Source organism: Cloeon dipterum, chromosome X (assembly GCF_949628265.1).
Source record: "Cloeon dipterum chromosome X, ieCloDipt1.1, whole genome shotgun sequence".
In the NCBI taxonomy this organism is placed as follows: Eukaryota; Metazoa; Arthropoda; class Insecta; order Ephemeroptera; family Baetidae; genus Cloeon; species Cloeon dipterum.
Window position 1 is genome coordinate 6,410,156 of NC_088790.1, and position 24,233 is coordinate 6,434,388.

General features: G+C 40.1%; 1 protein-coding gene across 1 annotated transcript; it reads right to left on the reverse strand.

Annotated features, from left to right (window-relative positions):
- Window positions 1-26: 26 nt before the first annotated feature.
- On the reverse strand, window positions 27-19,374 carry LOC135947397 (uncharacterized). Its single transcript, XM_065496238.1, has 6 exons — window positions 19,133-19,374; window positions 9,031-9,156; window positions 3,961-4,125; window positions 2,956-3,053; window positions 2,651-2,897; window positions 27-2,053 (listed from the first exon to the last, which is right to left on the reverse strand). The coding sequence occupies exons 1-6, from the start codon at window positions 19,242-19,244 to the stop codon at window positions 1,821-1,823; spliced, it is 981 nt and encodes a 326-aa protein (XP_065352310.1). The 5' UTR covers window positions 19,245-19,374; the 3' UTR covers window positions 27-1,820.
- Between the last annotated feature and the right edge of the window lie 4,859 nt (window positions 19,375-24,233).

A 24,233-nucleotide genomic window follows, 5' to 3' on the forward strand; every position in this document is an offset into this window, starting at 1 on the left:
GTTTATATGGAAGAAAAATGCGGGGCTAAATAAACTTCACTTTTATTAATGAAACACGTTCTGCTACAGATGGGGAAATTTCTCGAGAATTTTTGCATTTCTCTAATATACATCAATCAACACGTTCTTGACCAGCAATTTCCATTACGCTATAACAGGTAATGTTTACACTTTTTGTCCAAAAATATCTCTTGCAACATCACAATTAATTATTGCTTTTCCCAGTAAAGTTGTTAAAAGCATTAATGAACCGCCACCAAAATTATTTACCAAAAACGAACTAAATATTAATTTTGATGTTAAATGCACTTAAACGCACTTAAAAGCTGGAATAAAAAATCCTTCTCTAGATATGAATTAATGAACTGTGATATGTTATTTATTATTACTTAGTTGTTGAGGTTTGGTCACTTTTTACATGTAATGAGATAGAATATTGCAACAGAATTGAGAAGGAAATTAAGGCGTTCGATGGTTTACTCATAAAATGCTCTCAGCAGATATATACTTCAATAATTAGTCGTCAGTGTTAATGTAAGTAGCTCAGTTCAACAGATATGTACACATTATTATTTACATTAATCTAACTCTGCGCCATGGACCACACATCACACAGTCATAAAGGAATTACTAATAAATTCCAATATCATTCACTCCTCGCTCAGTCACCCTCTAAGGTTAAACACCGAAATAAATTCAAGGCCTGTAAAAACTACTTGCAACGAATATGTTGACTCTCATCTCTCTCTTACACACACACACATACACACACTACTACTTCAGCCGAGGCGTTTCTAGGACGGAAACTTGCTCGGCCTACTCTAACGGACGGATTGCATCGGGCACTTTTCAATACACATTCAATCACAGGAACTGTGTCCCCTGGAGAACACAAAACTGTAATCACATTCATCCAAGCTCACACAACTCGCTTAACTAGCTAAATACTTGGCTCTCCCCGGGAATGGACGCTCGCAAGAAATTTCCTGGAGCTCCCAGGGCAGGGCTTACTCTAATGGACGGATTTCGCAAGGCATCTCGTATATTTTTCTTATAATTACTTTACTTACAAATCTATTTACGCGACATTGTTCCTATCTAGACGAAACAACTACTTTGGCCAGCGAGTTTTCCAACCCACCATTGGAAGCTGTGGCGATGCAAAGGCAAACCAGCGCTGCGAGGTTTGCCCCTGGAAGATTACGTGGCGAGAGAAGAACTCGCCTGGATGGCGAGTTTTGCGCTCGACACGTAATCTCCTAAAACCCCGCTGGCAGAGAAGTGTGCGTCTGACTGAGTCTGTCACATTATATAATATCAGTTTGGTTAACTGGGGTTTGTTATTTTTAAGTGCAAACCAATATATCAACAACTTTTAAAAATACTATAGCTTTCAAAAAGCTATCTATCCAACCGGAGAAAACAAATAATATAAATCTCACTTAAATTTAACAAACTCACGAAGGACAACAACAATTTAGACGCACAAGTAAAAATATGCATTTTAGTAATAAAAAAGTCTAACAATAATATACAGTCTGAGACTAGTTTGCATTTCTATCGGTTGGAATGTTATCGATAAAATCATTAGTGACAAAATTCGGTGTGGCGAAATCGGTCAGAAGTTACGATGAGATTGAAAGATAATATGTAAGAGTGATCAATTGGATTGAGCAATAATAAGTGATTTTTTTTACAGTGCGAATCACAAAAGTACTGGAAAGAGTGTTTACTAAATTTTGCGCCACAGTGTGCCACCGGAAAAGAGGTTTATCACAGTCAGTCACTAACCAAACCACCGTGTCCTCTTCTTTGTACTTTCAAACTTCAGTACTGTGTGTCTGGATGCGCACTTTCTTGATGCTGCCGTTCCGCGAAAACGTGGGCGAGCCGCCGCTGAAGCCTGGATTTTGGATTCCCAAACCATCCACTCCCTTTGGCCGCGGCTTCTTCAGACTCGATCTCAGCGGGCTGCGCGTAGAGCCGTTGGTCGAAAGAGTTGCTACTGACCCCACGCTCCCTGTCACCGTGCTCATTGTTGTCGACGGCGAACCTAGATAGATTCATAGTATTAAAAATTAAAAAATTAATTAAGTTATTTCACTATCGATTTTCCAGTATCCAATTTCTTTATCTGCAGGATATGCAGATAATTAATTAACAGTGTGTTTTTGATAACACCCGGTTCCTATTTTTTCAGCAACCATTGTAGAATAACGTTTATCGTTAACAATAAGTTGATTAGGAAATAGAGATATTTTGTGAGTTTTTTTTAGGACAAATTATTTAGGTAAAATTCGTAACAGTTACATTTGTTGGAAATTAGATCAAATTTCCAATGTATTTTTAGCATCTCCTCTTAACTGTAAATTTTTCTGAACGAAAAGATAACTCATTTCTTTTTGAGAGTCAATAAAATATAGGATAGAAAAACTGTTGCTGTCGCTCCAACTCAAGATCTCATTAAGTGATAATAACTTAAAAATCTTTGCCAACTTATTCCAACTTAATCAAACTTATAAAATATATATTTATGACGCTGCTAACGCATCAAAGCAAAAACTCTTTGAGCAAGGGAACAACTTTTTAATACTGTGTGAAAATCAATATCGAGATTCGGGGCGTGTGTAATGGAAAAAGCGATGTTTACCGGGAGAATAAGGCGGTGAGTAGGGCCTGTTTGGTGAGTAGGGCCTGTTTGGCGAGTACGGCCTGCCGCTAGCGTTGGTCACGGCCACCCCGTTTTCTTTGAATCCCGGGTTCCCAAAGGTGACAGCTCGAGCCCCAGAGGGATCTCGGCCGTCCACTTTCGTTGGGTCGCCATCAGTTCTTCTGGTGAAGATAACATCGTAGAGCGCGAGCAGGAACAAAACAAAGTTGAGTACAATAGAGACCACCTGTAATGAAAAATGTATGAGTTAGCTTCGCAAAACTAGATTTTACGCTGCGGCTCACTTCAAGATAGAACGATGGACCTCGAGTGATTCTGAATCTGTGGTCCACATCATCTGACTGGATGGCAAAGAGTCCGGCGGATACTATTGACAGCAATACTGCAACAAATTCATTTTTATTTCCACTTGTGTCGCAATACGCGTCTGATAAATACATAGAAAATCATAGAAGGTATTCAATTTGGCGACGAATCAAATTTCGCTCGCTCTCGTCGCGTCTCCCCGGCGGCAGAATCTCGTTTCCGATCGTGCTACTATGGATCTGTTCTGTGCAATGTGTAGCTTTTGCAACACGAATGTCGCGTGCTCACGCAAATAACGCCGCGGTGCGTTATCTGATAATTAAACGTCACTCGCTCTCGCCCGTTCGTCTTGACGCGCGCTTGAATTTTACAGCGGCTGCCGTCGCCGTCGCGACTTTCCAACACGCACACGTATCCCCCGGGGTGGAAAGCGGCAAACTCGCGCGAGGAAATCCAATACTTTATTTTCCTCTTCGCCCATAAAACCAAATCAGTTGTGTAATTAAACCAGATGCGCAGTTCCGAACGGATGTGTCGACAGAGGCGGAAGTCTTGCTTGAGCTGCTTTGCTCCAGAAGAGGGGTAAATTTAGAAAAGAACTCGTAAGAGTGCATTATTAGTCTACACGTCCTAGCTGTTGTGTTAATTTTTTGTGCTTCATTATGAAAGGAAAAATATCAAGACTTGCCATTGGTGACAATCTTTTAGGCCTATTTTTTGCTCGAATATACCAATACAAAAATCATATGTTAACATATTTATTAAAATGTAGCAGAGAATAAAATTAAACAGCTCATTCGCCTAATTCTTGATTCATCTCCAATTCGTGAAACTACGAATTAATGAATAAAATTTAAAAACATATTTATGTTAAATCATTCAAATTGTATTCAAGTGGATGGTGAAATTGGTTAGAAAATCGCTCTTTTTATGCAAATAAAATACATTAAATCAGAACTAAATAGCGTGAAATTTTAATTTACCTGCTAGAATGGCGAACGTGAGTTTTGCGGACACCACCATCGAATAGTTCATTACAACTCTGTCCTTGCTCACCACCATGGCAATTTGGAACACGCTCAGCACACAGAAGAAGCCCAGGAGGGATGTAGCTGCGGCGGCGGCAATTCCAGCTCCGTACACCGCACCTAAAACAAAGCGCATAGCAATTAAGGCACACGATTTATCTAAATTTATGTACTGAATAATGCTGTTGCATTTCAATTGTTCAGCGGTAGCAAAATTATTTCTTGGATCGACATAGTGGTTAGAAGGAATTTGTGCGGGTTAATATCTGGGAAGCACTGACGCTTTATAGCACAAAACAATCGATTATTGTTTAGTGAGGGATATAGGATGGTAGCTGCGTTCAGGTTCATTAAAGTTAGTCGTGACGTGCCAAAATTTAAACACGCCTTGCTCAAGCTGCAGTGGCAGGGCAGAACCATTGTAATTCCCTTCATAGTAAATTTTTGAAACTTCATAAAGCCGCCTGCAGGGAAGTTTCAACTTTTTTGCGCCTGCTGGCGAAAAAGGTCGGCGACGTAAGAGAGGAGCCAGATTGAAGTAGGGCCAAGCCGATATATACGTGCCTGTAAAATTCGTTTCTTCCTTGTAGGAGGCAGCCAGTGTTTTATTGCCTCGTAATGGAATTTATTGTGAAGCCTACCCGCCTGAAAACAAGCCTCAGAATGTATATTTACGAGAAGAATTACTTCTCTGCGTTGATGCTGACAACGCATAACAAACTTTCTGAAGAAGAAACATGCTTTCTTTGATGATGAGCACAAGTTCTAAGATATTGGGGTTTGCGCCTCAATGTCTGGAGTTTTAATACCGTGCATACTTTGACCTAGCGCTTAAGCCTCTCTGAGGAAAAACGTGAAGTTTCTTAAAAGAATTCCCGCAGAGATAATTTTTTGGGCTAGAGGAAATTACGGTTCGAGTTTCCATGCAAATGATGCTCTAAAAACTTTTGCTTTTTAGCTAAAAACGTTATTTGCTTTACTTAACAGAAAAGTACTCAATGCTTTATTAAAGTTTTACGCACTTTCGGCACACTTAATGAATCATTCCCTCCATCCATACGAGCATAAGCTCCGTTTTGTGCCCCGTAAATATAAAATAACTTTTGAAAAGAGCAATAATAATGAAGTGGTTGGCGGTGGGTTAATCCGAGAATAGTTTTGTAAAAAAAAAATACTGAAGACGTTTTTGTCAAATATTTTAATCAAGTAAATCATTCGCCTTATATGTATAGAAAATACTATTAGTCAGCTCTCATAAAATACAATTTATGCGTAGTTGGAACTTAGGTCCACCCTTTTATTTTGAATGTTTTGGCTTTGATGTGCCCAAGTTCTAACTCATTTCCAGATGGAAAAACATTTTTTGATCTCATTCGCGAGGTGAAGTGGATACATTTTTGTGGAACTTTCGTATTCTGAATGAGAAGCATGGAAGCAAACAAGTCAAGTTTCATTGAGAGATAAATTGCAAGAAATTTATGTTCCAATAGTATCACACAATCCTCTCATCGTCAGGATTTAGCGAATGATTGTAATTTATTACTATACCGATGTTCTCCACACACTCAATTGACAAACATAGCGGCGATCAATTCAAATCAAAATCGTGCCAGGGGCGAATCCAATCAAAATTCGCAACCCGAGCCCGCATTTTTCTCGCATGGTGCGTAGTCAGAAAATTAAATCCCGTAAAAACGGGGACTTTGATTGCAAATTTAGCACTGAGTCCTATCTCGCGCTTGTTAGTTCATCCGCGCTATTTAATGCGTGGGTGAATTCATTCGAAATCCGATCCGTGTGCGGCGGCACGTGCAAAAATTGACGCTGACGATGAAATTGGAACCAAGCGAGAGGTCAAAACAGAAGAACGCCATCACTTCCATACTGATCATTTCTCTGCCGCCTTAGTTTTGCAGGAAAAATAAACGTGACTGTTGGGAATTCCGCCCGGCTTGGTAGCGTCGCTCGTCTTCAAATCGACGCTTTAACGGCAACACTTGGATTTGTATCAAGCCGCATCAAAAACCGGTTTTAAGGAACAGCGAACAACCCGAGACTGCGCGTTTAGCGCTGAAAATTAATAGGGGACGCTCAAACCTGTTAGTGTTTCTGCTTTATTGGCCGTGCCCTTCATGCTTGCTGGATGGTTGGCGAAAGTGATTCAAAATATTCAGAAACTGACATGCATTTTTTAAAAAATTTTCATTCGAGGAATAGACTCGCAAATTTTTAATAACAAATATAATGGAAACTTTTTTAATTAATTATATAATTATGAAACGTAAGAAATTCTAGGCATTTCCATCATTTTATCAGTTAAAAAGTTCATTTCAAAACTTTTCAAACTTTATTAATTGCCTCCTTGAAAGGTCGTGCTTCAAGCATTAGCATTAATTAGATGCACGGAAAAGAAAAATCACTTTCGCAGCTTGACGTTAAAAACAAAAGCACGGCGGGACTTGTTTGTGACATAACGGATAGAAGAAATAAAGAATTTGTCTCTGAACAAATATGAAAAATAACACGTCGGCAAGAAAAAATGTCACGAGCTATTTTCCTTCCAATTTACTACTGTCTCAGGCATCAGTGGCAAAGAAAGCTCTTTTTACATAGTGCAAGTCTTACTACACTATTGAAACCTGCAGGGAAATTCTCTTGAAGTTTTTTATTGCCCTCTTGCTTGTGTAAATGTAAACGCATCATCATCACAGCCTCGTCGTCGCTGCGCTTCTGCTCCAGGGACTTTGGCGGCATAGCAGCGTAATTATTTGCATTTGCTCTTCAACAGTCTGCAAAAACGTCTCCATATTCGAAGTTCCAACTGCCGCGAATTCAATATAGCGGAAATTGCGAAACAACTTTGCTGATCACTAATGCGCAGAGGTGACATTACACAAGAGCCGCATTTTAGCGCGAAAGGCGACGTAGAACTCTGGAATAATGAGCATGCATCCTAAGTTCGCCGTCACACCTGAGAACAATGGACGACGCATTTTTATTTTTCGAGCTCCTGCATTAGCTCTTACTCATTCTGCGGCGTGATGATTTACTGCTTCGGGGGGTGATGTTTAAAAACACACAAACCGCGTGTCGCTGTTTGCATTCCTCTTTGCAAGGTAAAGCTTCTCGAACAATGAGAGCACGTTCCATTATTTTATTTGAGCTGACGAAATAAGCTGATAAAAATTATAAACTCCCTTATCATCACTCGAGGAAATCGTGCATGCGGACAATCACGTTTCTGTTCCTCTGCTGGAGGCCAGAAGGATTAAAATAATAGGAGAGGAATTCAAAAACAGTTTAATCATGTTAGAATTTTTTCTTGGATGTATTGTGTAAGATGCAGGTGCGGAGGAATTTATTATACCTTCAATTTGTGGTATTTTCATTAATCTAGAAAAAAATTATATCCTTTATAAATATACAAAATTATAACCAAACCATTATTTAAACAGTCACCATTGGTAACTAATAACTTAAAAGGTATAAACTTATAAGTACATAAGTGTTAAGTGCAAACTTTATATCAAATATAAAATTAAGAATTTTTGCCGAATAGCTTGGATCAAATTTTTGATATCAATTTTTAACAGTGAACAAACAAATGGTGTTGGTATAACCTTAAAATAAATTAAACTTGCTGTTACTAAATCATAGCTTATATTATTTGTTACGGTATTGTGGTTCTAGACGCTTTCAAAGGACACGTTTCCTTTCGCAAATTATTTAATTTTCACTGAGCAACATCCTGCTGTTTAACAATCAAATTTTTGCTTTCTCGCTCGAACCACAGCCACTATCGCGATGTCATTGAAACATAATTGCTTGAAGCATTTTATGTTTTGCTCGAGACGAGCGACTTTTCCGGCTGCGTGATCGCGCCGTGTGTGAAAAGCAGTAAATCGTCGCACCAGCCGCGTTTTTGCAGCACCGCGAAATCAACTCGCGCGAATGTGCTGACGCATTGAATATTAGTAGCAGCCGCTGCACGACATCGTACGTGAATAATAATATTACCCTGGTAATTATGCCTCTTCTCGCTGCAGCAGTGTGTAAACAACGAAAGTGCACACACCGCGTTTTGTTTGTCCATTACTTGCAGCACTTCAGGAGAGTAAACTTGCAACTGGTGCAAAGCCTTCAAAACGAGGCCAGTGTGAGAATGCAAATGAAGGCGATTAAGCGGAGATTCCATTATTTTGTCAAAGGTGCTTTGCAAACACAGTGCCAGCTAAGACCCCTGCTTAACGCCTTTGTAAATTCAGCGAATAATTGCGTGTTCACATTGCGTTCAGTACGTATTAAAGAACTTTGTGCAAGGGATTATTGATACAAAAAGGGCATAAAATTTGCATATAAATTCATGTTATATGAGGCTATTGTTGCATATTTAATTCAAACATTTTTTTTAGTTCATTTGTAGAGCACTACTTGTAAGTAATTTGTTAATGTTGTTGAAATTTTAATCAGAAATCCACTTTTTATTTTAAATAAAAAAGTAAAGTATCTGATTTTTTGAAGTGAGCAAAATTGTTAAATTTCTACTTCCCTCTGTAATTTTATCAAAACGATCATTTGAAACTCGCACGTTTTTCGCTGTCATGAACTAGAATCAATTAAAACTTGAACCAATCTGACAAACGATAAGTTAAATTAATTAGAGAGTTAACAGTGATCATTGATTCGAAGCGTTTGTACTTACGGCTCATTACTCTTGTAAATATTGATCGCTTTTGCAGTTATATGCTAGTTCCATTCACCAAGGGGTTTCTTTAATGTATTATATTTAAAGATATTAAGCAAGAATAAACAAAAGAACATTGCACGTTTTGGATTTATATTTCACAAGCTTGAAATAAAACAATTTGATATAACAAATCTAACAATTTTGTCATTGAAATCGATGTCTCTTACGAAGATTTAATTTAATATGCACTATTTTATTTGAAGCATCGAGGAAGTCAATTTAACGCATGGCTAAACACGGAGTGATAGTTGCAAAAATGAAATAAAAGCGTGACTCACCAATGGGCCGGAACTGAGAGATGGCAGTCCCACATTTTTCACGGCCGTAGAGCAATTCTTGGCAAACTTTCCAGGGGCCAAAGTATCCCCTTTCCCCACCTTTGTTCACTCCATATCCGAATCCAGCTGCAAAAAATAAGAAACATTAATAGATGGTATATAATTTATTAAAGTGAATGAAAATGACATAATTGCACTGACAGAGTTGTATAAGGAGGAGGCGAGGAGGGATTCAATAAAAAATCTCTGTAAAACTGAATGACGAATTTCCGCTTTTCAATTAGCTACCATATCATTAGTGCGACAGGTTTCGTTGTGAGGTTTTAAGTGCGAAAAGCAAGCAAATGCTGAGACTGAAGTGAATTCCCGCTTCACACAACCAGTCTTGGTCTTGGTCTTGCTTACAAGCGTGCTGAAGAGAATACACCGCAGGTTCAACGTCCGCCAGCGTGCTTACATAAAACTAGTTCCGCCAGGCAAGGAATCTCAACTCAGAATCTCTACAGTGTGTGCCCTGCATCCCTGACTGATTGTGAGTCTTACTACCACTGCACAAATGTTTTTCTTGGATGCTTGCTTCATGAAAGTCCAGCTGCCAACAAGGCAATTAGCAAATCAAGTTGCTTTCAATCATAATTAGTAGCAAGTTTATGATAAAGCATTATTTACTTGTTCTTGTTTTTTAGTCAGTGACACACTTTCATGTTCAAATTTGTAACTGTGCATCTATATTAATTTCAAGAAATTAAGCTCATTAGCGTAGAAGCCCTTTATTAAAAAATTAACGATATATACTTTAAAAATATGATTTTTGGTAGGAAATAAAAACAATGATATGGATTAAAATGTTAAGTTATTCGAGCAGCACTAGAATAATTATATTTGTTGCTGGGAGCATCAGCGGACAGGACTTTTGAACTGCTCCGCTTATTGATTTGTCGCGGTGACCGCAAGTCTAATGCACGCTCATATTAAAAAAGAGCAGAGACCGCACACACGCGATTCAAGCATTTTCTGTTGCCTTTTTGGTTGGAAAAAAAGACGAAATATATCCATAATCTCTTTATAGAGCAACGTTTTTCTTCAATAGCTTGTATCAGCCGTGGAAAGAGAGAGGAAACTCGACTGCCATTTGAAAAAATGTCTACCAGCCTTTTCTTGTAGCCTTCCTTGCTGGCCATTGATTGAATCTGCTGCATGGGGTGAAATGAAAAAGGCCTCTTAGCTTTTAGGAAGAGAAACAGCACAAAAGTATAAGGTCCAGAGCAAAAAAATAACATTGCTGAGACGTGCACTGGAATCCAGCCAGATTTTTCTTAAATTCGGATCTTGATGTTGTGTCATGCCGTTTCCCCTTTAAGCAGTGTTTTTTTAAAAGCAGAGATCATAAAACAATCACCTTTTCATAAATACAGAGCCGGCTTGATCCACAACCTGCCCTTCAGCCTTTTCCGTTTACTGTGGCGTACATATTTGGTCTTCATTCAAATATACGTTTATATGAATGAGCAAACAACCGGTGCTATTACAATGTCGACCGCATAATTAAAGTCGTGAATTGGGTTAATTTGAAGTGAAAATGTTTATAGAAGAAAGTCAACTCAACTAACACCGGTGGCCAAGTTGTTGGTGTTATTTCAACTAAAAGCGTTATCTCCTAAACACAATTACGGGCTGAAAGACAGTCTAGCACGGCTCTTTTGTTTATTTATTTGTGCCGTGCTCCATATTTGCCGACGGCTTTTATGAGGGCGGAGGATGCAAGGAGGATCGGGAGACTGGCTTTCCGACAATACCGCACGCAATTTGGATCAGCAGTCTTCTTCATCAACGCTGGATTATTTTGCCGCTGGTTTTCTCCTATGTATAAAGTCAATATCTTGCGGCAAAGTAATTGCCTGCGGAGCTGCTTTATCAGAGTTCTGCTGCGTTTCAATTTTTGTCCCAAAACATTCTCCTTGCGTTGGTAACCAAAGAGTATTCAAATGACATACTTTTAAGTATTTACGAGATATTATTAAAAATATATAAAAATATCGACAGGAAATGTTTTAGCTTTTGAAATTAGATATCGCACCGATGGAATTTAATCTAAATTTTTACAAAATATTTCAAATTCTTTATTAATATTTGGGCAACAATTTCTTTAAAATATATATGGTTTAATCGGAGGAACAACACCACGCGCTCTGCAATATTTTCCTCCTTGTGAATTACGTAACGGAAGAAACCGAAAGTGCACTGAACCTGCATCTTGCCGCACGACTTTTTCAGCACGAGCTAAATGAGCTATTCAACTGGACCATCGCCGGCAACAGAGCAATTCTCGAGTGTGATTCACATCAATCTGATCAAGCTCGGTGCTCTTGGAGAACGCGGGCGACTGTTCTTTTCCTCTTAGTTAAATTGCCGATATCATCACCGAGAACATACTCAGGAGACTTTTATCGATCTACCATTGCCCGTCAGCTCATCCGGAGCGTCGTGAATCAAGAACAATGCACCACCTCTGCGGAGTTCGCTGGTCCCATAATTTTTCGCAGCAGCAGGTTGAGTATTGCTGCCACGACACGTACCGCCGCCGCCCGCAACAATGCTTTCAATGCACGCAGTAACGAATCCAAGCCGTAACCCTTTCGCTGCCAGGAGACGCCGCCGGACAGTTCAATGACTCGGAGGCGCATTGTGTGTGTGGGTGGCTCGTTTGGGCACTCACTTCAGTCTCGACGCACACTTTACAGCCCAAACATTTTATCTCCAGAAGCAGCAAAAGGCTTTCACTCATACGTGAAAAGAGCTGGCTTCTTACTCGAAATAACATGATTTTTAGAACACAAACAAAAGTGTTTTCCAAGTTAGTTAAATTTAGAATCTTTAAATAGTATTAGTATTTGTCTACAAACTGTACAGTATCAGGAGATGATTATTGTACATTTATTTCTTGCTGGAAAAATACGATAATTGTGAGATATTTTTTAGTCCGTGTCCAAGCTTTTAAGCTTCAGTTCTAATAACCTGGGTAGCAAACGTTTAGAATTGCAATATGGATATTTGCGTGATGGATATAATTATACCTTCCTAGAAAGGCAACTTCGTTTGCGACCGCAACCATCATAATTATATCACGTGTTGTTCCCAAGCAAACAATACGATCGATTGATGGATGCGCACGCGGGAAAATCAATAAGTTGCAATAAAGTAACACCATCAATAACCTTGCCAGATAGGCGAAAACCACATTTGCATACAATTCGACCTCTCCCTTTCTTAAGCATAATCGTTTTTGCATATCTCGTTTCCGAACGTTTCCATATAATGACCTTGTTTGAAAATAGATTGGAACAAACTCTTTTTCAAGCTTCTCTGATCTCAAAGGGAAAATTGAGTGCAAGATTGGAGAGAGATTATGCCTGCATATCATATTAAAATGGAGCGAGAGGCAATTTATATAGACGGCTGGTCCTTTGAGACTTTCCTCTTCCCCGTGCATGATATTTTTCTATCACACACACACACACACCCTCTTTTAAGGGTGGTGGAGAGAGCAACCCGTGTTTTTCCGTGACACAATGGTGTTCATTGCATGGAAAATTGCATTTTTCCAATAACTCGCCGAAAAGAAAATTCCGGGCTAAACGCGCGGAATATAAGCCTGATAGAAACCCGATGATCGAATTGTCACGTCCATCAAGGGCTCCGTTTCGGCTACACGATCCAATGCACTCCTGCTCTGGGCCAGCCGCCTTGCTAAAGTGGCAGCGAAATATGAATCGCTGGCAACGTCATCGCAAATTCGAGATCGACGGCTGATGGGAAAAGTGCACGTGGGTGTTGCCGAACGATAGCAAAATGCATTTCTTTTCTCGCCCTCTGACTTTGACGTCAAAGGGTTGGTTTTACAGGCACGCAGACCGCCCAATTTCTCCCCTGGAAACCACACTCCCGGCGGCTACCTCTTGCTCTTGTGAGGTGGTTTTGAGGCACTTAACGTCGAATGTTAGTGGCCATTCTGCAGCCGTCTGATTGACAGGCGGGGCAATTTTGCCTCTCTTGAACCTGTGAGGCAGGAGTTGAACAACAATTTGCCAAATTATTGCAATTTGAACGAAATTATACCTCTTGCCGAGTCGTAAACGGTACTAGCTCTCAATTAAATGCAGTTAAATGCGCTTTAAACAAGCTTTCTGAGCAAATCAGCGTTCGAGTTTAATAGTCCTTTCAGATAGGACAACATTGGCATAATCTGTTTGATCTGTTTAGTACGACGGAGTCAGCAAAAGCAGCCATTGAGTACATTAGCGTCTTGTTTTAATGCGGAATGCTGCAGGCTTCAAATGATTCATCCTCCTTACGTCATAATACGCATAATGCGACTGTGACATTTTCCTAGATTGAAGTCAAACGGCACCTTTGCCATCTGGTAAATTGTTGCATCCAGTATGTTTGTAATTTTGAAGTTTGTAAACAACATATAAACTAAATATTAATAGGTTAAAGGAAAAGAGTAGAGTAACAAATTAAATCACTTTGATGCCATGATTCTATAAAATTAATATTGCAGAGGGTTCTCCTATTTTTCAATGCAAATAAAAAGATTGAAACCCAAATTTTATAATCTTTTTCGAATAACACTTTCCTTCGTTTTCGAATTTGGGTAAAGAAATTGGCAGATTTTGCTCGAAATATCCTGGATTAGAAAAATATGTGCAAAATTACGATAAAATCCATGCAGTGGGTTTAAAAAAGAAAAATAAATACGGGGCTTTGCAAATCATCACTTTCTGCAGAAAATGTAAGAAAATTGCAAATATTCTTTTTAAAAGAACATGAAATCTCTATTTCATATGTTATTGTTTCCAATATATTATTGATCAATTGTGAATCTAATCTGTTTGAGAATGTGTAAGTTAAAAAATAAGCAGTTGGATGAAAATTCCGCTCAATAACAAATTTCACCTGTGGATATTTGTCTTAAATTGTGGAAACAATCTCGTTTAGTGTGAAGTGAAGGGTTGGATCAAATCATTTATCCACTTTGGTAGCTTCCTTCTGGCCCCCATTGAATGTTGTGCGAATCACTGATTTGCATTTCTGCCTCTCTCGCAATTTAGCGGTGCATGCGTAATTTGTATGCAAATTGCGCCACTGACGACTCAGTCAATGTTTGCCATCGGACCACCACGCGTGTATGCAAACACACACATCAACAAACAATCCGTTGGCAGCGCTAAACTGATGCAGAGCAGGCTGCTCGATTTTCGAGCATTTTACGCGCCCCGCGAGCACCCGCCTATTTGCTGCTGTCTGTGCTGGTGCACGCTTGGCTGCTGCAGGTGCGATAAAATTAGATAGAGAGGGGTTCACCTGTGACAGGGCCCGTAAAACAGCCAGCTCTCGGGTTTCTACATTTATAAACGGGACCCCCCATATTTTAAAATGCGGCCGCATACATACACACACGCGCAGGAAATCGCCTCTCCTTCACCTCCGAAAGGCACTATAAATGGACGGAAGCGAATTAACCGGGTTTCAAATAATACACAACCAGCAACCAAGGGGTCAGGTTGATCAAGTATTGCTCACTATTAGTAATGTGTGTGTTTAATTTAATTTTTGATTCATTTAAATCGCAAATAATACTAACAATAATGTTTTTCTTATAAGGTTTACGTGCCGTAATTTACTTAATAATTCACTTAACTTTTAGAAATACGCTCTTTATATCGTGTGTAAAGAGAAATTTAAATATGAAACAGAATAGAAATTACACATGCTCTGAAATCCGAATTTAATATTTTCTGCTTTAAAACAGTATAATTAAATATTTTATGGCCAAAAGAGTCACAATTAAAACCATAAAACCATATGGTGCGTAGCAATTTCCCATATTTCATTCCTTTACACGCTATTAAATTTGCGGTGTAATTCCCGCAATAATCCCGTTGGACTTTTACACCGAAACATTGTAAAGCCCCTCATTGCATGCTTTGGAGAGAGCTATAGCTATCTTTTTGCGACGCGGCTATTAAAAAGGATCAGCGTGGCGGAGTTGAATAGGAGGAATTTATTTTTCTCTTCCACATGCGTGGTGGATTCCTCTCTCTCTCTCGTTAGAGTAACGCGTGCCGTGACCTAATTTAAAGCAGAGAGGAGTAATCTTTCGCATGTTATTCGACACCTCTTTGGTGCCGCTTCTTCTTCATCCTTTCAGCGGCTGAATTCTCTCAAGGATTTGCCTCTGTCTGCGTCTGCCCCCGACTACTTTTTATTTGCCTGCATGCAAGCAAGCTTTTTACGTTTTTTTTCACTCGTTTATGGAGTGCCTTATCTCCTAGGAATGCCCGTGTACGCTGGAATTCCAAACATTGATAAATGCGCACTGCACAGAAGCGCAGAATACGCGAGAGAGGATGAATATTTATGTCCGTCTATTCTCATTTGTGCTACCCCAACGTGAGCTGAATAAAAAGTTGCGTCGAGTGCATTCAGAGGGGCGCAGTTGCTTGCGTAGTATTTCCCTATTGAATTTTATTGTGACTTGACTCAATTCAGGATATTCAATGACAACTCAACACCTCTTAGTAAAAGCTTAGCATACAATTTCATCTATAAAAAATTTATACTAGAGTTCTTTGAAATGGTTTTGTGGTAGAGTTTACCGTTTTTCCGAGGACAAATTGCGAGGAAAGTCCTGTATATTTATTTATTAACGAAATGCTAAAATATTCCCTTTTGCCGTCATCATTAGTGCCGCTATCTAAACAGAAATTCGGTAACACCTACTCCACTCACGTTTTCATACTTTATTCATATCATTTAAGCTGCGGGATTTATCATCAGAACAAAAAAGCACGCTCGCACTCAGTTCCCATGCTAATTGCGCGGATAAAAGCCATTCATCAAACAGACAGAACGCGTCACGCATGCATTTTAGAGCTGAATTTCTCACCACCCCCGAAAATACGACCGACCAAATGGGCCGAGCATTTAAGGTAATAAGTTTAAGGGCACGTCGGATGCGCTAAGTTGAACTACGTGACTTTCTCCTCTCAGGTCATCCTTCGCTCCGCTCATCCGCAGACGACTGTAATATGTGCGTGTAGCTTGCCTCTTGCTGCTTTCTCTCTTTCTCCAACGACCGGCACAAAGTTAATAGAAAGAACGAGAGTGGGCAGGCGTATTAATGAGTCGATTTTTACTTTCTTTTCAATGCCAAAGCGAGTGTCACGGTTTTTTCCTCTAAACCTTGATTGATTCACTGGTCGGTCGTCGAGAGTGACGCATGACAATGCAATATGTCACGTACGGTAGAGAGAGAGAGAGAGCATTTAATTAGGATGTTGATGTTCCATCTAAGGAATTTTAAGTTCAGAACGAAACGACCACTACTTTCTTTTCCCGTGCTCAAAAGGAAAAATTCTGGTGTCAAGAATTGCCGGAAAGGATCATAAGTGGATTTGTAGGAGGACCTAATTTTCATCACTTGCGGTATTCTGAACTGCATAACGCGCAGCAGAAGTCGCTCAGCGGGCTCTTAATTATGTGGGCACCTCGCGTCACAGGTCAATCAAAGGTCATAGCGTTGATGTCAGAGGCCAAGACTACTTTTATTGCCACTGCACCCAACTTGAGCGGCAAGCTCGCTCCTTCACTTGTGGTATTTCATTTCTCTGTGGTGCGCACTTGACAGCGATGACAAATTTTTCCTGAACAGACAGCTTGGAAAGAAATGCATTTGCTGACAAAACAATTACTCTCGCACGTGCCTCCATTTTTAACGCGTTATTTCATTTGAGTTTGTTTCTGAAAACTGGTTTCACGCACCTTTCAACGAACGCAGTTAATTGTTTTCCCGCCTCGGATCAGATAAAAAGACATACAGACTGCTTTTGAACATCAAAACGAATTATATTAAAGAGGTAAATTAGAGGTTCAACAGCCTTTTAATATGTGAAAACGCTGCAACTGCAAATGAAAATAACAAGCGCGTAGGAAATCTCCCAAGAGCGTGGAATCGCAGTGCAAAAAGTCGCATTCCGACGTGTGGTTCTGTTCTGTGTGCTGAATAAATTAGCCGGCCTCTTGCAATAGCCGCTCATCCTGTGTGCACAAAAACAAAAGCGAGCCGGTGTACCGATCTGCTGAGCCAAAGAATACGGACAGAGAGAGCAGCGAGACTCTCACCGCAGAGACATTCATTTTCTTAAAATAATCCTCAGGCCATCGTCTTTAAAAATGCGATGTGCGCGCTTTAACGCAGAGAGAGCACAATGAAATGGGATGGACGTGCTGCAGCGCTTTATTTGTTCAGCTTGCAGCAAAATCTTGCTCAGCATAATAATGTAATTGGCATATGGTTTATCGAGAAAAAATTGTATTACAACCTGCTTTGTGCGAATTATTGCTTTTTAAAATTCTGCAATAAATTAAAATGGTATTTTCATTTAAATTGATAATTTTTTAGCACTAAACTTTGACTATTATCAGTACATTAATTCGTAAGTAAATCTCCTATCCTTTTCATGTTCATACCGCATTTGTGTGCTGCAAACACAAAACTGCGCGGCTGAGAGATATTATCCTGATTATGAAGTGAATCCAAATCGGTTGCAGTCATGTCATGCGTGCAAGCGCGTGTAATTCGCCAAAACCAAAAAAACATTTTTGCGCGTACACCCGAGGGATTATCCGATTTGCAGCTCTGGCGTCGAACCTGCCAGCAAAAGATGTACTTGGTCGTGCAAGGCGTGTTGCCGCCGTTGCCATGGCTTTCGTGCAACGCGAGGCAAGCGATATATGCCGTTATGAAAGCAGCTAAACTGTGAATAACAAAGCCGGGCATAACGGAGTCTAAGCCCTCACCAGCCAGACAGACGCTCGATCGCATTCGGATTCGCCTATCGTTAATTGCACGCGCACTGTCTGCTCAAACGTGATTAGCGAGACTCATTGCCGACAGTGCGGGTGCGGCGATGAATGGGAATAATTTCGCTGCCTTACTAATAAATGGTAGACTTACGAATGATGATGATGATTTCCAAAATCTTTGAATGAGTGGAAACGTACTTTGGTTGGAAAGTCTCAGCAATGGCTGTACAAGGCGGTGAAATTAATCGATGAAATTTAAATAAGAATCACCGTTGCTATAGTGAAGTGAATTATGCAACATTGACCACGCGCATGCCTCGCTCCCTTTACATTGAACCACGGTCTGAATAATACATGCCAGGAAATTCCAAAATGGAAGTAGAAAAACAATAAATAACACGAGTAAGTCAAACAATTGCAACAATAGCTATAAAAAAAGGTTGCTGATACAAATTCGGGAATCCCGAGCTGTTTTATCGAACAATATTAGTGTGCCGTATTATTTACCGATTCTCAGAAGCGCATTGAGGAGTCAATTTGCGCTTCACTTGACATGAGCCTGGACAGGTTGTTGATGAAGTTCAACTAGATTTAAAGTGGCTCGCATACGAACGTGATCAAAGGGATTTTATCTTTTATTTGTGCGCTATACTAATTAATTTAGTTTAACTCTTTCGATTCCCAGTGCAGTGAAAATTCGTTACAATTTCACTCTCGAGTGAGCCCTTTGAGGCTTTAAATTAGGCAGTGGATTCCACTTCTAGAAGGATCAAATTTGCACAAGCGATCGGTCAAAGGGCAAAGCCCGCATTCCAGCTGCTTTGATACACTTTTGTATTGCGTGTCAGTGGAAAAATCGTTTTCGAGGCAAGAACTGTATCGACCTCACGAATTGGATATTGGCACAAAACTTTTTTCGCAGAGAGAAACTTCTTTTGGAAAGAATTTTTATGGCTGTGCCGCAAAGTGCACCACGTTTCAAACAGCTGCATCGAGGAAACAAGGCGTGTGCTCTTCCTCTCTCGTAGTTTTCACTCCACCTGACTGCTATCGCTAAAGCAAAGAGCCATTAAACGCATCACCCCTTGACGACCTGAAGGTGAAGGGCGATCACCGTATACAATTCAGTGAAAAGGCTGCGGCCGTAACAAAGGGGGCCACAGCTTCTATACCGAGTGAAAGTGCGCTGGGGACCTGCCGAGGGGTGCGGACAAATCAGCTGGGAGCAACTCACATTCAGGGTTGTCGAAGTATCCCCAGAGAGGCAGGCCGACGGCGATAGCGGCCACAGTGAAGCATATAAAGCCCAGTGTGGCTACTATGGTCGTGTAGACCGACTTATCCATCACATCTTAAGGCTCACGTAGGCTAGCACACTAACTGACTGACTGGCTTGGCTCGCTAGCTGGCTGGCTGGCCACCTTCGGAGCGCCAACGCCGACCGCGGCGGGAGGGAGGGAAGCGGCCGCCGCGTGTGTGACTCTGTGTATGAAAAATTCAGATAAACGCGCCGCCAATGCTTTTTTTACGTGTAACTCTTCTCCCCGCCGGCTGATTTTTGACTCCCCTCTCCTTCGCCATACCTGGCTGAGTGCCTCCGCTAGCCTCGCACTCTCAGCCGCCGCGGCGCTCAGGTATGCCTACCTGCCTGCCTTTCGACCTGACAACAGGTGCGCGCGCTCCGCACGCAAACGGACCAGCGGAAAGTTTCCTCCGCTTCTCTTGCGAACTTATGTTTGGCTTGATATTCTTTTATATAATCTAGTTGGAAAATTGCATTTAAATCGCTTAGCGATGTGAAACAGGAGCGCAGCCAAAAATTCATTTCAATCCCTGATTTCCCAATTAATCAAATTTAATTTAAGTAAAATTTAACTAACATAGTTAAAAACACAGTAAGGAAGTCAAAGACAATAATAAACACGCGGGATATTAAAGTTAAGTATGAAAATTAACACACTAAATCTTAACCTACAGATGCATTATTTTGGTCAATAATCCTCTTTAAGCCACCCAGCCTGGTTGACATACAATGATGTTGATTCGTTATTTAATCCAAACTATTGGTATATTTTCTTTATAAAAGACAGTTTTTCCTTCGATAATTCAGCAGGTAAATTCAATATATTTTCGAACGTTTGAAACATTCCAATTGATATGTTTAATTATCTCTTTGAAGCTGAACAGAATGAAGTAGAATGCAAAATTTACAAGCCGAGAGTTAATATAAAAATGTTGAGAGCCTAGATAATCCTAATTTACTGAATTTTTGAGTTTGTCCTCGATTTGAGAACAAGTTTGTTTATTAGTTTAAAGTAGCCTAAATTCATAAAATTGATATTTGGATTATCAAGATTTCTGAAATTGTGATGAATTGCTACAATTTTATGCTATCCCGAAAGTTTTGAAAAACAATCGATTGTTTTTGCATTTTTTTGGTCTAGTTCTTTGGCTATTTTTGAGCTGTTTTTTCAATGATCACATTTAAAATCTTTTAATGATTTATTTGCTTTTGCTACATTTAACGAAGCTAACTGAACGAGACAAAATCAAATTCTGATAAATATTATAAAAAATGGCAATAAAAAATTAACGTCAAATGAAAAATATATGCGGTGGGTTTGTGCGTCACTAAATAAAAAATAATTTTTATGTTACTTTAAATGTCTTATCTAAACATTCGTTCCAAAATTTCATCACAGTGAATAAATTTCAAAATCCATTGAATACTAAGATATTATCATGCCTCCAATTATTTGAACTCGTTTTGAAAGTAAATCCCAGACTGAGGAAATAACGAATTAATATTAATTTAAAGCCATCGATGATCCTTTTAATCTGTTAATCAAACAATACTGAAATTACTCTCAAATCATCATGATATATGTATAAGTTTGCGCGTTGTGTGAGCAGCATGAGGAACAAAAAAACCAGTTCATATTAATATACTATAACGGAGAGCGTTTTGTGCTTCGGAATGGCACACACAGCAACCCCCTAGAACTGACGCAGATCGATCATGGTCAGCGGCAAAACAAATAGAGCGACACAATAACGCAGTAGGGATGTTTTGAATCGCAATGCAAACACATCAAGGCGGCGAATATAATTATTCTCACACGCCCTCAGTCAGATCGACGTCAAACGAGAATGCGCCTCTGCAGCACCTCTCGTCAAGGTTGAGTGTTTTTCCTGCTCATCACCGGCACCACTACTTGTTATTTGTCACGTCAAAAGTGCGACGAGATCATTAAACTTGGGGAAATTCGCACGACCAAGTCCTCTGGCTGTAAAATAAGGTGTGATCGCTGCTCGGAACACTTGGGTGCTGTCAGTTTTCAAGGCAATGGGCGAATATGGTAATGCCCTTATCAAAACTTTTCCTTCTTTCACAAATGTAAAACTTTTATTTGTCTTTTCAGGAGTTTTTATAATATGAGTATCAACGAGAAGATGAAGAAACACCAAAACCAAAGTCATTGCTTTTGCAACTGAAAATAACGATAATGTAATTATTTTTATTAACTATCCGCATTTTTGAGCTTTTGAAGTGATCGAGTAGGAGTGAATTTAAAAGGACTCGAAACCAATAAAGATCTGCTGCGAACCGTACCCCATCAAACTAGGCTTTAAACACATGCCATGTGCATTGCAAGTGGAAGTCTCTCCCCTCTGAATGCGCAGAACGTTCTCTCATTAACGTAAATTGAGCCGGCGCCCGATCACGCAATTTGAAGCGAAGTCACTTAATTTCAGCGTTGAGTGCGCTATTGAGTTTCCTGCCCGCAAGTCGCAGATTGCGCACGATCTGGCGCCCGCAAACGCAGTACGTAATGTTACGTGGTCAGCGCGGCAAGGCCATTTATGCACGATATTACTTCCACTCCCATTGATAAATGCAGCGGCTCGTACACCGCACGCCTCCTTTCGTGAGTTCTCCAAATCACGACAAAGCGTACAGCAGGAAAAGCGAGGCCCTGCATTTTGAAATTCGACCAAATCATTAGAACGAAAGTATTTCCTAGTTTTAATTTTTAGGACTGCACATAACAGAGCATTCAATCCTTTAAAAGTGTGGTTATTCAGTTTCTGCCTTCCATTTGAGTAATTTTTATTTTTCATTATAAAAAAAGTCACCAAATTAAATAGACATGTAAAGATTGAACACGCGTACGCACACTTTTTTTGCTCACAAGAATAGACTACATAATATGTTTATTTTTGATAATATAACTTCAGTGTGATTTGACTAAAATGTTTGTTCAAGAAGTCTCAATTTCTGCACTGTTGTGTAATGTTCACTTGATATAAATACAAATAATAGTGATTTTCATCAATTTAGTGCTTTTAATGACCTTAAATAAATAAAAAAGCATCATATAAATAAAAAAACACATTATTGAAGTAAACTTTAGTAATAATAAAAGTTATAAATCGTTTCAGAGCACTTTCCGACTTTTCTACCTTCATCGCAGATATCACAAAAGAAATGCCACAGAAGGAAATTGATTTAATGATTTTTTCACCTCTCTTCATTTCTGCGACCGCATCAGAGGTTGACCTGGCATCCATACTCATTCAAGCCAAGGGTGTATTGTTTCAGCCAGTCATTTGCAAAGAGACTGCTCGTTCGCTTGAAAACTAGACCGAGTTCGTAATATAGCTCTCAATTGTTCAGTGGAAACCGCAATGTACGTTTATATAAGGTGTGGTACATGGGCAGTGCGCCGCAATGGTTTTCGCTCCTAAAGGAGAGATCATTTATGCGCACACAGGTTTTTTCGATTGCGCTCAGGTGCTTCAATCTGTCTCAATATAGAGCTTGCTTTTTAAAGAGTCAGCCTGCTGATGTGGTAGAGCCGCGTTCGCCCGCCCGCCCACCGAGGAGAGGCGAGTGTGTTTGTTTTTCTCGGCCGTGCAGAATCCAATATCCTGCGGCAGGATGCAAAACTCATCCCTTTCTTTGCTTCTGCGAGAGGAATTAGCACTTCAGCGTGAGTTTGCGGAGAAAAAAATCCAACAGCGGGAAAATAAGGAGTCGAGCAAAAAAAAATCAATTTAAACTCACTCCTAGTTCTCCTAGTTAATTTGCAGCTTTAGAAATGCACTTGCACGGTTGGTTGTCTTGAAGCAAAGACTGTCTGTCGTTAAATTTAAAACTTTTATAATTAAAACATCAAACGTGGCGTTGCGCCTCGATCGTTTTGCAAACTCGCCAAAAACTTTCGCGTTTACTTGATCGCATTAAAATCAGCTTGTCGAGCTGTGAAACCGTCTTTTGCCAGCCAGCATTCGAGCGAGCGCGCGGATGAGGGAGCGGCGGCGTGTGTTTGAGAGGCAAAAGCAATTATGCCGCCCGCATGGCAAGCTCGCCGAGCTGGTTGCCTATCAATTTAATTTATGGCGATTTATTTTGGATCTGTTGCGCGCGTCATTTTTCATCACGGCGCCCGGGGTGCGAGTGCCATGTGTGTTGACACTATCGCAAAAACGCTGGTTGAGTGCAAGCGCAAATATAATATAACAAACGGTGCTTCCATCCATCATTTTGCGCTTGAGTGATGAAATTCCTCCACGCACTTGAACACGATCATTCACTTTAATTTGAGTTCGGACGTTATCGCGGTCTCACAAGGATAAAATTCTGTAAAATATTTGCTCCAATCCGATTTTTTTTGCTTGCGAATAATATTAAATTAAATTTCACTCCCCCACCACAATCTAATTTAATCTTGCGCAGGCATGTCCAATTATGAATTTTATGCAGATGCAATTTGCAGAGACGTCTAGTCTAATTAGCACTCAGACGAACAAGATAATTTTCCTAGAGAGGTCAAGATAATCTAGGGCTGTGCTCGTAGGCGAGGCGCCTTGATTGGGCCGTAATTAAGATTATCTTATGCGTAGTCGTGAGGCCGTCTGTAAGTATAGTCTGTGTTTTCCTCACAAGCACGCGCACAACAATAATTTATTTACTCGCGAGGCGACACGGTTGCCATAGCAAAGAACGTCTCACGAGCTTTCATCATCCCACACGGTGTGTCAAAGCGAAGGCAACAGTCAACCTCTAATCATAATGCGCAAGGCAAAAAACGAATCAGCGCTGGTAAGGAAATGTTTCGGAAAAGCTTACAGTCAGGGTCCAAGAGACGGTTAAAATCTCTAGAGTAGGGTTTTTGATTATGCGGATTGTGTGCGTTGGCGCTTTGTTCGCAGCTTCCGAAATGTGGCTTTCAAATTGACTCCCTAAGCCACCCTCCTCACAAGTTTGTGTGGGTGCCTTTGATCAAAGCATTTCTCAGAAATCTGATTAGCTAACGACAAAGAGCGGAAGT

Excerpts from the sequence above, each read along its gene's own strand:
- LOC135947397 (XM_065496238.1), bottom strand. The coding sequence starts at position 19,244 with ATGGATAAGTCGGTCTACACGACCATAGTAGCCACACTGGGCTTTATA. Across the intron at positions 9,157-19,132 it reads ATACTTCGACAACCCTGAAT|CTGGATTCGGATATGGAGTG; the intron begins GTGAGTTGCTCC and ends TATTTTTTGCAG. Across the intron at positions 4,126-9,030 it reads CTCTCAGTTCCGGCCCATTG|GTGCGGTGTACGGAGCTGGA; the intron begins GTGAGTCACGCT and ends GCTTTGTTTTAG.